The sequence below is a fragment of the Lepidochelys olivacea genome (genome assembly GCF_965140295.1).
Source record: "Lepidochelys olivacea isolate rLepOli2 genome assembly, chromosome: 13".
Classification (NCBI taxonomy): Eukaryota; Metazoa; Chordata; order Testudines; family Cheloniidae; genus Lepidochelys; species Lepidochelys olivacea.
In genome coordinates, this window is record NC_140423.1 from 587,214 (window position 1) to 599,996 (window position 12,783).

The 12,783-nt window shown below is 49.6% G+C and overlaps 1 protein-coding gene across 4 annotated transcripts in view; it reads left to right on the forward strand.

Annotated features, from left to right (window-relative positions):
• The window catches only part of CDH22 (cadherin 22), a 181,034-nt gene extending 169,990 nt beyond the window's left edge, over positions 1-11,044 (forward strand). For all 4 annotated transcript variants that reach the window (XM_084645984.1, XM_084645985.1, XM_084645987.1 and 1 more), the window contains 2 exons: positions 7,870-8,121; positions 9,936-11,044. In XM_084645984.1, the coding sequence (XP_084502110.1) occupies positions 7,870-8,121; positions 9,936-10,474 (791 nt within the window). In that variant the 3' untranslated portion in view covers positions 10,475-11,044. The remainder of the gene's footprint in view (positions 1-7,869; positions 8,122-9,935) is intronic.
• The last annotated feature ends 1,739 nt before the right edge of the window (positions 11,045-12,783 follow it).

Genomic DNA, 12,783 nt, shown 5'->3' on the forward strand with positions numbered 1-12,783 from the left:
GTCTGGTAGATAATACAGAGTGATACATGGAGCCTACCGACTCCAAAGCTTGGGGGCTAGACAAGCAGATGTCTCAACTCTCTAAAGGTCTAATTAAGAGCAACATAATGGATGGAATGATGGAAGACTTGGAAATCTTAACAATCAGGATTCTAGGAGTGCCTGAAGATAGAAGTAACAGATACTCCAGGTCCAGTGGAGATTCTGTTACCCACTCTGCACGACACTCTGATCTGACAGAGAGGGAAAGGGAGCACTTCATCCCCACCCAGGCAAAGAAAAAGGCAATGGGACCAGAGCAGTAATGATGCCTGAAGCTCAGAGAATTTTGTGTTAGGAAGAAGTAAAATGCAAATAATCAAGAATTCTTTCCCACCAGACCCAAGTCCTGCCACAGAAGTTAGAGAAGGGAATTTTATTCCTTTCAGAGAAACCTTTAAGGAAGAGGGAAGCTACAACTGCAGTATGGCTGCCCACTGAACTGGGAGTTATATACAGTAAAGAGTCTGCGTGTCCTGGGATGCTAAAGCTGTGAAACAGCTGTTGGAGAAGGGGAGGACAGATGCTTATTCTGGCTCGGCGAGTGCAGGAGGAGCGAGGATATGAAAATCCAACCCGGAGATTTGATTGCTCTCATCTGCTTTCTTTTTTCTCCTATTTTAGATTGACTTAGGTAAAAAGAGCTATCGCTGCCATCAGCAGAGTCTGTTTGCAGAAAGACTCTGAGAGGCGGGACTGTTTCACTATACCTGGTTATGACATAGGCATCCCTGTGAATAGCTTGTGTTCCCGAACTTTCCTGTTCTGTACCAGTACCAAGGGCTGGGTTCTGGACACTTTGTTCATGCAGGTTTTGGTCCTGTTTTGTTAGTCTGGTCCTCAAGGTGGCTGAGACATGGACAGGAAATAACAGGGGACTCTCTCTGGAAAAGTGATGTGGCGTATGTGGGAAGAAATCGCCCAGGTGATTAGTAGGAGGGCAGAATGTGGCAATCTGGGGGCAGCACAGAAGGGAAGTGCTTGAAATGTAAGATGGTAGCAGAAAAAAAAGATGGTTTGTGGGCTTCACAAGCAGAGGATGATGCATGCAAGAGTACTGCCTAGCACGTGCGAGGCAGCAAACCTGTGCAAGCATGGAAGAGCCCCAAATACTTCACCATATAGATAACCCCACTGTCACCTCAAAGTTGAAAAGCTGTGGACCAAGAAGATAATTCTGACCCTTGTGGTGGCTTTGGGACTACGTTCACAACGATTATCTGCACCACAACACTGGTGGGACAGTACCTGCCTTCTGCTCCAGGCATCTCAATTCTGCAAAGGAATTAGCAAATATGAGATGTTCAGAGAAGAGCCATTACAAATATGATGACAATGGGGCCAGAGGAGAGGACTGACCTGCGAAGACAGCAGGATACATCTGACTATTTGGCTATGCAACAGCTTAAGGAGAGGGGCCAGGAGAACAGTCTACAAATTACTGAAGGATGTAAACATCAAGCAAGGAGAGAAGGAGGGGATGTGGGGCTAGTTATGGGATTAAACTGAGCAAAGGGAAATGTAGGCTGAATATCTGGGAAAAGTGCCTAATGCTGAAGCTCTCAGACTGTCTAACCAGTAGTCCGGCATTGGCTTGGTGATGAGCTAAATGAACTACCAGGCCTTTTCTTCTTTTGTTATAGCCATGAGGATCTGTGGGTCTCCGCTCTGGATCCGGTGCTTGCTTAGCCCTGCTCAGGGAGAGAAAACGTTGTTAGGCAGTTTGAAATAAAGAGTTTTGTATTCTTTTAATTTTGTCTCTCTCTCTGCCATTGAGTTACGTATGTCTGTGGAAGTTCTCCGACCCTTCTATGAGCTGTGCCTTTCTGAAAGTGGAGCTCGGTCAGGCAGCTGCCAACAGTCGGTGTGATATTTCAGTGTTGTTGGCTGCTTTTGTTTTGACTTTGTGGACAGGACAATCAAAATTCTTCCTCTTTCCTTCACTGGGGGTTTGGATGGACGCTGCATGTGTCGTTCCATCAATATCAGAGCTGAAGTTAGTAGCTGCCTTTCCCTGAGGGACTCACGCATATTTCTAGTGAGTATTCTGTATTTATACAAATCATTTTGAAATCGGTGTGTGGTAGCAGGTCTTTCTCTAATGTGAGCTGGAGCTGACTGAATAAAATGGGAGTTGCCAGCACTCTGATATGCTTCCCAAACAACACTAGGAACTGGCGCTAAGTACACATTTACAAAGAGCTAAATAGGTGTCTGTCTGAGACACTGGAACAGCTCCAAAGTACAAAACTCCTATCCATGAAACAACTTGGAGTGAGAGGTGGCCTGGCACCAGTCCCTCACCCAGATCTGGCGGTGAGCTCAAAGCCCCAGACAGGGTCCAGTGTCAGGGTCAGACCCATTGAGCCAAGATTTCTCTGCCCCAAGTTCTCAGGCTTATTAGTAGACTTGTGCATATTCCCTGCTGGTATGTCCCAAACCCCTGATAATGTCCCCTGGGTCCAGATGGGCAGAACTGCTGAGTTTCCCATGGACTGGCAAGTGTCCTGTTAAAATTAATATAACAGCGTGCTTCTCCATCCTGTTACTTCACAGTGTCCAAGTACCTAACTTGGTGTCTAGCAAACGTGGGCAGAGATGGAGTCCTAGCCCCCCGCTATTACAACGCTGTTAATATTGTTTATAGCCCCCTTTGCCCTACTACACCACAGTGAGCTGAGGCAGCAGCGAGCTAAAGATCTTATTACCTGATCAGGTTTCAGCGTAGCAGCCGGTTAGTCTGTATCCGCAAAAAGAACAGGAGGACTTGTGGCCAGCAGGAGAGTGGTGGGAGGGGACGGGACCTTCTGTAGTGATAATCGAGGTGGGCCATTTCCAGCAGTTGACAAGAACGTCTGAGGAACAGTGTGTGTGTGGGGGGGGGTTTACACAAAGTAAAACTATTTCCCCATGTTTATTCTCCCCCCACCCCTGTTCCTCAGACATTCTTGTCAACTGCTGGAAATGGCCCACCTTGATTATCACTACAAAAGGATTCCCCCCCCCCCCCTCCTGCTGGTAATAGCTCACCTCACCTGATCAGGTTTCAGAATAACAGCCGTGTTAGTCTGTATTCGCAACAAGAACAGGAGTACTAGTGGCACCTCAGAGACTAACCAATTTATTTGACAGGTTTCAGAGTAACAGCCGTGTTAGTCTGTATTCGCAAAAAGAAAAGGAGGACTTGTGGCACCTTAGAGACTAACCAATTTATTTGAGCATGAGCTTTCGTGAGCTACAGCTCACTTCATCGGATGCATACTGTGGAAATTACAGAAGATGGTTTTTATACACACAAACCATGAAAAAATGGGTGTTTATCACTACAAAAGGTTTTCTCTCCCCCCACCCCACTCTCCTGCTGGTAATAGCTTATCTAAAGTGATCACTCTCCTTACAATGTGTATGATAATCAAGGTGGGCCATTTCCAGCACAAATCCAGGTTTTCTCCAGCCCACCTTGATTATCATACACATTGTAAGGAGAGGTTTCAGAGTAACAGCCGTGTTAGTCTGTATTCGCAAAAAGAAAAGGAGGACTTGTGGCACCTTAGAGACTAACCAATTTATTTGAGCATAAGCTTTCGTGAGCTACAGCTCCCTTCATCGGATGCATGCCGTGGAAACTGCAGCAGACTTTATATATACACAGAGAATATGAAACAATACCTCCTCCCACCCCACTGTCCTGCTGGTAATAGCTTATCTAAAGTAAGGAGAGTGATCACTTTAGATAAGCTGTTACCAGCAGGAGAGTGGGGTGGGGGGAGAGAAAACCTTTTGCAGTGATAAACACCCATTTTTTTTCATGGTTTGTGTGTATAAAAACCATCTTCTGTATTTTCCACAGTATGCATCCGATGAAGTGAGCTGTAGCTCACGAAAGCTCATGCTCAAATAAATTGGTTAGTCTCTAAGGTGCCACAAGTCCTCCTCTTCTTTTTGTTTGTGTGGTGTCTATTCAAAGGAATCCTTTTGAATGCTGGCCCTGCCTGAGTTCAGAATATCGGCAGCATTATAGCATGTGCTGTATGGGGCAACTCGCTAATCTGTTGCCCTGTGTTTCGCATTCTGAGTGTGAGCAAGCTCTTTAAAGCAGGTTCTGTGTCCTAAGGCGACGAGGAGATGCATTTTTTCCTGTTTCCCAAGTGCTGGACTACCCAGGTGCCAAAGCCTCTGGCTCCCCTGACAACGTCTGCAGTGCAGTTATCCGCTGGTAATACAGAAACCTGTGGCAAACTGATAACAGGGGGGCAATCTCCCTGAAGAAAGGGAAAATGCCAGGTGAATGGCATCAAAGCTTTGTGTTGGCTGTTTTTAAACATAAAGGAGATATACACAATGTGCTTATTATCCCCCACTTAAGCTAATGTCACATGCTATGAAGGTGTGGTAGAAGGCTTTTGAAAAGCAACTCTGTGGAATGGTTTAAATTTGGAACAGTCCATATGGATTCATGTCGGGAAGGAGCACATCTAATTTCAAATTTGTGCTACAAATACTCATGGAGAAGTTCAGAGAAAAGAGACAGCAGCTGGGTATGGTCTTTGTGAACCTGGAAAAGGCATGTGATTGTGTACCAACAAAACTAGCCTGGTGGAGTTCGCAAGAGCCAGTGTGCCAGAAGGCTACTTGTGTCTTACCCCAGGTATGTACAGTGGTGGGACTGGCCTGGTCCAAACGAACAGGGGCCACAGCAGAGAATGTCCAGTAAATACTGGAGCTCAGGGGTCAGCGTTACACCCCTTTTAGTTTGTGCCTGTCATGGACGTGTTCAATGAGAAGATAAGGAAGGGAGCTAGCTGCTTGGGAACATGCTGTTCTCTGAGGACTCAGAGATGTGCTGGGATTTAACTGGGAATTGGTCCTGCTTCGAGCAGGGGGTTGGACTAGATGACCTTCTGGGGTCCCTTCCAACCCTGATATTCTATGATTCTATGTGTGCGGAAGATTGTGAGACCCTACAAGCCAACTTTGAACAGTGGCAATGTAGTTGTGAGTGGGCTGGGCTTAGAGTGAAGGCTGGTAAGACTGAGGCCGTGCTAACTGCAGGAGGAGGACTCACCATAAAGGACAGCACAGGCCGATTGCCTAGAAGCATGAAAGTATTTAAATACTGGGGTCAATGGTTGCTGCTGATGGTGTCCTCCTGAATGATACTCAGAACAAAACCAAAGCGGAGTGGTGGGAGCTGACCCCAGTTCTCTGTGGCAAAAAGATACCAAGAAAGTTAAAAGGCAGAGTGTATAAACCTGTAATTCAGCCCATCGTAATGTACTGAACAGAGACTTGGGCACCCCCAGGAAAGGCAATCAGTGTGTCTCCACAATGAAAATTAAGATGTTGACATGGTCGAGTAGTTGGACACTGTGACAGGAAATGAAATGAGGCTGTCAGGGGCCTAGCGCAGGTTGCTTCCGTTAGGACAAGTTGGGGGATGTGAGGCTAGGCTATGAGACGCGATCGGTGAGCTGGCTCTTGCAGTTATTGTGGATGGAAGACGACCACGGGGGCGACCAGGCTGCACAACAACCAGCAGTATGAGTGTGAGTTGTGGAAAAAGGCTACAAAAGTCACCCGCCCTCAACAGGGAAGTGACGAGAGAGGAGCAGAATATCCCAAGAAGTGCCAGAAGGGAAGCTGTACTGACTGCTTCCAGCATTGGTGTATTTAGTCCATAAAAACCACATAATGTACCTGAGGCTGGAAAACAGGGGCCTTGCACAAAGTGTGTGTGACTAAGTGATGGCTGTGACACATCAGGAGCCTAACTGTAAATTCCGTGACCCCAGTTCTTGGGTGTGACCGAACTGCTCAGCACAGGACCTTGCTCCACCTTTGTGGCTCCGATAGTCCCTGGTGTAAGTTAGAGCAGCCTTGGCTTCTCCAGCCTCTATCTAAGCAAGGAGCTATTCCAGCATCCCAAGAATAGCTGGTGCATTGAGGCAGCCCTGCCATGCCTCATTTTCCCCAACTACTCCCACTGCCACTAGACCAGCTCTATGCAACCCAAGAATTCCCGCTACGCTGGGGCAGTTCCCACGGGGCCAGATTCTCTCGTTTCTGGCCCCATTGCACCGCTGGATCAGGATGGAAATCGGCCCTTGGCTGCTGGTGGGTTCTGCCCTCACCATAATGTTCTCTGCCCATTGGTTTGTTTCCATTGTGCTCCTCTTGCTCTTTCACAACTTCTCTAAGGCCTGTCCTGATATCCTGGTTATAGGCCTTTCCCATGCCCACAGCTCCATGGACTCCTGACTTCCTGGTCTTTGCATGGCCAGCACATGGTCCCTGACATGCACAGCATGCTGCCCCATCAGCGACGTCTCAGCCCACGCGGCTCCCAGTCCACATGCCAGTTTCCATAATGGCAGGTGGCATGGCAGCCACAGTTAGACCAGGTGTCTTTGCCGATCAAAAAGCTGATTGATACAGAAAGGGGCCAGGCCAGCATACATCAGCTGGAATAGGGAGGGAGTTCGCGTGCAGCAGGCCACCCTGCTGTCAGTGGGCCTTTTACATTTTAGTGAAGAGGGCAGGTAGATTCAGCAGCCGCTTCTGAGATTTGTTTACCATTCTTCCATTGATAGTGCTGGTCCTCCTCCGGTATTTCCTCTCTGCTGCTTTCCCATGGTGAGGACTGTCCAGGAGTGGGGAAAGGCAGCCAAGCGGTCCCTCATCCCCTTCCCCCAGTCCTATTGCTTCAGATAGCTTGGCTTATGGGCCAGAGTCACTCTCCCAGTTTCCAGGCCAGTGTCCATGCCCAGTATGCAGCTGGTGTTACAGCATCTGGCTGCTCTTCGCCTGGGGGTTGGTTGTCACTCTCTCTTCTTCTCGGTATGGATTGTATTTTTTAAATATTGTTAAAGCACCTTGAGGCTGGGGTGGCAGAAGAGATGACAGGCTGGAAGCTTACAGAGAGTTCCTCCTGCCCCTTAGGAAGTTCAGAGGGGGCCCCGAAGCACTTCTGAACCTCAGACTAAGACCTAGGTCTGCTCTAAAATTGTTCTGGGGAAGTTTCTTTGGCCTGTGTTATGCGGAAGGTCAGACTAGACGATCACAATGGCCTCTTCTGGCCTTGGAATCTCTGAATAGCCCTGGCCCATGGCTCCAGGTGCATGTCGACACATGGAGACAAGGAAAACATTGTTTCAAACTGCAGCTATCCTTCCCTGAGTCCTGCCTGGCGAAGGGGCTGAGCTAGTTGGCCCAGGAGCTGCGTCTCTGGTCCTATGACTGTCTTTGATCCCCTCTCAGTGTCTGAGGCCTTGTAGCTTGCTCCATGAGAACCTCGTCAGGGACACTGGAGCGATCAGAAGATTTTCTGAAAATGTTTGTGCTTCCTCTGCTTTCCTTTTGCTATTTATCCGAGTGTTTGATACCCATGTGCTGCTGCTGGCTCCCATCTCCCTCTGTCCCCATTAGTCTCACTTTTGTGCCATGCACTTGGTTTAGGGGCTGCCCCTGCTCATGGTGCCAGACTGCCACAGGCCATTGGGCTTGTGTGGGAATTCAGGCAAACCAGACTCCTGGGCCATGTTTTCAGTGCAGTCTGAAGAAGCCTGCCCCTGCGGGGAGTTTTCATGCCAGCTGGGTGCATAGGCACCTGTTATACATGTGTGAGAACGCACACCAGGCCCACTGGTGGATGCGGGGCATGCTGCTTTTTCCAGTGGCAGAGCCAGAGGAAGCGTGGGAGGAGCAGCCTGGTGAGGAGGGCAGTTGGGGTGGTATGTTTGTCTCATGCTGGCAGTAAGGGGCCGGGGCAGTTTGGTGAAGCTCTGTGGGCACTGGCAGTAACCCTGCCCGTGGGTTTCTTGCTCTCTCCAGACAACACGGCCGCAGTGCACACGCAGAGAGTGGGCTTTAACCGCCAGGAGCAGGACGTTTACTTCCTTCCCATTCTGGTGGTGGACAGTGGGCCTCCTGCCCTGAGCAGCACGGGGACTCTGACCATCCGGGTGTGTAGCTGCGACAGCACAGGGGCCATCCAGTCCTGTAACAGCACAGCCTACGTCATGTCTGCAGCACTGAGCCCTGGAGCTCTCATCGCACTCCTGGTTTGCATCCTCATCCTGATCGGTGAGTGTCCCAGCCTGCTTCTCTTCAGCCTTGCGCTTCCTCTCATCCCGCCCCTACATCTCTCTCTTCTCTTTCTCCCATCCTCTCTCCTGCACGTCAGCGAGTGCAGCTATTTGGCACCAGCCCAACAGCAGCTTCTCACCTTTGCCACCTGACTCCTTGATGGTTTTCTGCAGAGCGGGAGAGGCAGTAAATTCACCCGTTCCGCAGGGAGAAGCCCGACAGAGCTAAGTTCAGGCAGGAACCCCTCCATCCAGAGAAGCCTCCGTGCATGGAGCCCATTTCATGCCAAGTCCCAGGCTGGCCTCTGCTGAGACCCTCCAGGACTTGGTTTATGGAAGTGTCCCAAGCCACCTGCAGATGGATCAGCCACCTGCGTCATCACATGATACACAGGCAAAAGCTGGAGGCTTGTGCTAGCTGGTTTTTAACACCCCTTGTGCTGGCATCTCAGAGAGCTCCTTATGTGGAGGAGGGACAGTATTTCTGTTGCAGTGGTGCCCAGAGCTGAGCCCTGCCCTGGGTTGCTCATAGTCTAACTGAAGACAAACAGGGTCCCAAGCACACAGAGGAAGCCAGGGAAGATAACAGTGACAGGAGACTTGGACACAGCAAGACGTTGTCTAGTGACAGCCTTGTGGGGGTGGGTCAGCATTAAGATCTAAATAAACAAGAAATATAATTGTTGTCCGAGTCCCTGTCATGACTCTGATACATAGGAGCCCCCACCTCTCCCGTTGGTCTGATGGATCAATTGTTCCCTGAGCGTTAGGTTCCGTGCCTGAGCGTGTCATCGGCTGCTGTGATACTGGGTCTGGCTGAGACTGGTTCTGGGTTTGGCAGTGGTTACGTCGGGCCGAAAGATCCCTCCACCCAGAGTGCCTCCTCCCTTGTTTGGGCAGGCTCCTGGGTCTGGGCAGGCACAGACTGGGTCACAGGCAGAGGGAGGCCTGCACACACAGGCCTGTTTGCATGTGTCAAGTGAGGAGCTCATGTTTAAAATAACGGAGATGATCAACAGAGCCACTTCCCACCCTGCGGTGTCGCTGCCGGCTGAGCATGGTCAGGGAACATGCAGGACCCCGGGCATTGCTGGGGAAGTCTCTCTTTGGAAAACCCTTTCTACAGGGTGCACTTTACTTCGCTTTCATTTTCCAATGCATTGCAAACAAATTTCTGCTGAATTGCCCACAAACAATAAAGTGCACATCAGTGCGCTAAAGGTGAAGGGATGAATAGCTGATAATCCAGGACTCATCTGCATCTTGCTGCTCCCACTCTGTGCCATCCACTCCAGCATCACCCTCCAGCCATTCTGCTGCTGCCATGCCCTGCTCCCCCTTTTCTCCTTGTCTCTCACAGAACCCATCCTTCCATCTCTGTTGCACTTTCCCCTCCGGGGGGGTGAGTGCCCTGGTGGCTATGCAGCATGGAGAATGCAGCTGCCCCAGTTCTCTGGGACACACCGCAGAGACCAGCACTAGCTCCAGCCTGCACTGTCCCCCACCGGGGACCCAGGGACAGCGACAGCAGAATGTCGTCACTATGGGCCTGGCCCTCAGTTGGCAAACTGGCCAGTGATGCCAATTCACACCAGCCAAGAGGGCTGCAGCTCTGGTCTTCCCTCCCTGGGGGCACGTTCTCCTGCCATGAATGGGTCATTTGGGCGCCATGCCCCTTGCCCTGCACACCAGACCTGAATGCAGGCAGCCTCTCCACTGCTAGGGAGGGAGCCATTCACGCTCACTCTCTGCCCTTTCCCCTAGCTCGTCTCCCTGGCGTACTGCCCCACTGACGGCTCTTTCCCTCTCCAGTGCTGGTTCTCCTAATCCTCACTCTGAAGCGACACCACAAGAGCCACCTGACCTCAGAGGAGGATGAGGACATGAGGGACAATGTCATCAAGTACAATGATGAGGGGGGTGGGGAACAGGACACAGAGGCCTACGACATGTCAGCCCTACGCAGCCTCTATGACTTCAGTGAGCTCAAAGGCAGCGACGGCGGGGGAGGGCCGGGAGACGGGGGCATGCCTAGTAACCTGCCCTCCGAGCTCCATGCCCTCCCACAATGGTTCCAGAATCCAGACCTGGACTTCTCCATGTTCAGAGGCTACATCAGCAGGAAGGTGGATCAGGCAGACGAGGATCTGTCTGTCCCACCATATGACTCATTCCAAACCTACGCCTTTGAGGGCTCAGACTCCCCCATCCCATCCTTGAGCTCCATCAACACCTGGTCCACCAGCTCAGAACAGGACTTCTCCTATCTGAGCAGCTGGGGGCCACGCTTCCGGCAGCTGGCAGCTCTCTATGCCGGGCATAAAGGTGAGGAGGAGAGCGAAGAATCCTAGCCACAATTAACCAAAAACCCACAACGGGACGGAGAGAACGATTTCCGAACTTGGGGATTCTCCAGGCTTCCCATGTCTTCGGGGGCTGCTGCGGAAGTAAGCTCAGGTCAAACAATAAGGACAATATGTCATCCAGATAAGAGTCCCTCCACTACCCACCCTGGTATGGAAGGAGAGGCATCAAGGACCATTTTGGACAGGGCGAGTGATGGCTTTATGATGTGCTCTTTGTTAGCCGCCTCTTATTAGAGGCTCTGTAGCACACACATAACAAGGCTGAAGTGCCCAAAGGAGCTGTTGTTACCATCCTAATCACTTCCATACCAATGTCCATTAAAGCACTCCATGTTAATTTAAGAAAGAGAAAATCTAATGCAAGAAAATTCGGACAGGGTTTTCCTCCACAAATTATCATTTAAATCGATCTGTTCAATGAGCCCAGTTAAAGAGAGGAAGGAAGAAAGAGGAGCCTTTTGTTGTCTAAATTGTTTTTAAAGTAACAGCCGTGTTAGTCTGTATTCGCAAAAAGAAAAGGAGTACTTGTGGCACCTTAGAGACTAACCAATTTATTTGAGCATGAGCTTTCGTGAGCTACAGCTCACTTCATCGGATGCATACCGTGGAAACTGCAGCAGACTTTATATATACACAGAGAATATGAAACAATACCTCCTCCCACCCCACTGTCCTGCTGGTAATAGCTTATCTAAAGTGATCATCAGGTTGGGCCATTTCCAGCACAAATCCAGGTTTTCTCACCCTCCACCCCCCTACACAAATTCACTCTCCTGCTGGTGATAGCCCATCCAAAGTGACAACTCTTTACACAATGTGCATGATAATCAAGTTGGGCCATTTCCTGCACAAATCCAGGTTCTCTCACCCCCTCACCCCCCTCCCAAAAACCACACACACAAACTCACTATCCTGCTGGTAATAGCTCATCCAAAGTGAGCACTCTCCCTACAATGTGCATGATAATCAAGGTGGGCCATTTCCAGCACAAATCCAGATTTTCTCACACACCCCCCACCCCCATACACACACAAACTCACTCTCCTGCTGGTAATAGCTCATCCAAACTGACCACTCTCCAAGTTTAAATCCAAGTTAAACCAGAACATCGGGGGGGGGGGGGGTAGGAAAAAACAAGGGGAAATAGGCTACCTTGCATAATGACTTAGCCACTCCCAGTCTCTATTTAAGCCTAAATTAATAGTATCCAATTTGCAAATGAATTCCAATTCAGCAGTTTCTCGCTGGAGTCTGGATTTGAAGTTTTTTTGTTTTAAGATAGCGACCTTCATGTCTGTGATTGCGTGACCAGAGAGATAGAAGTGTTCTCCGACTGGTTTATGAATGTTATAATTCTTGACATCTGATTTGTGTCCATTTATTCTTTTACGTAGAGACTGTCCAGTTTGACCAATGTAAATGGCAGAGGGGCATTGCTGGCACATGATGGCATATATCACATTGGTGGATGTGCAGGTGAACAAGCCTCTGATAGTGTGGCTGATGTTATTAGGCCCTGTGATGGTGTCCCCTGAATAGATATGTGGGCACAATTGGCAACGGGCTTTGTTGCAAGGATAAGTTCCTGGGTTAGTGGTTCTGTTGTGTGGTATGTGGTTGTTGGTGAGTATTTGCTTCAGGTTGCGGGGCTGTCTGTAGGCAAGGACTGGCCTGTCTCCCAAGATTTGTGAGAGTGTTGGGTCATCCTTTAGGATAGGTTGTAGATCCTTAATAATGCGTTGGAGGGGTTTTAGTTGGGGGCTGAAGGTGACGGCTAGTGGCGTTCTGTTATTTTCTTTGTTAGGCCTGTCCTGTAGTAGGTAACTTCTGGGAACTCTTCTGGCTCTATCAATCTGTTTCTTTACTTCCGCAGGTGGGTATTGTAGTTGTAAGAAAGCTTGACAGAGATCTTGTAGGTGTTTGTCTCTGTCTGAGGGGTTGGAGCAAATGCGGTTGTATCGCAGAGCTTGGCTGTAGACGATGGATCGTGTGGTGTGGTCAGGGTGAAAGCTGGAGGCATGCAGGTAGGAATAGCGGTCAGTAGGTTTCCGGTATAGGGTGGTGTTTATGTGACCATTGTTTATTAGCACTGTAGTGTCCAGGAAGTGGATCTCTTGTGTGGACTGGACCAGGCTGAGGTTGGTGGTGGGATGGAAATTGTTGAAATCATGGTGGAATTCCTCAAGGGCTTCTTTTCCATGGGTCCAGATGATGAAGATGTCATCAATATAGCGCAAGTAGAGTAGGGGCTTTAGGGGACGAGAGCTGAGGAAGTGTTGTTCTAAATCAGCCAT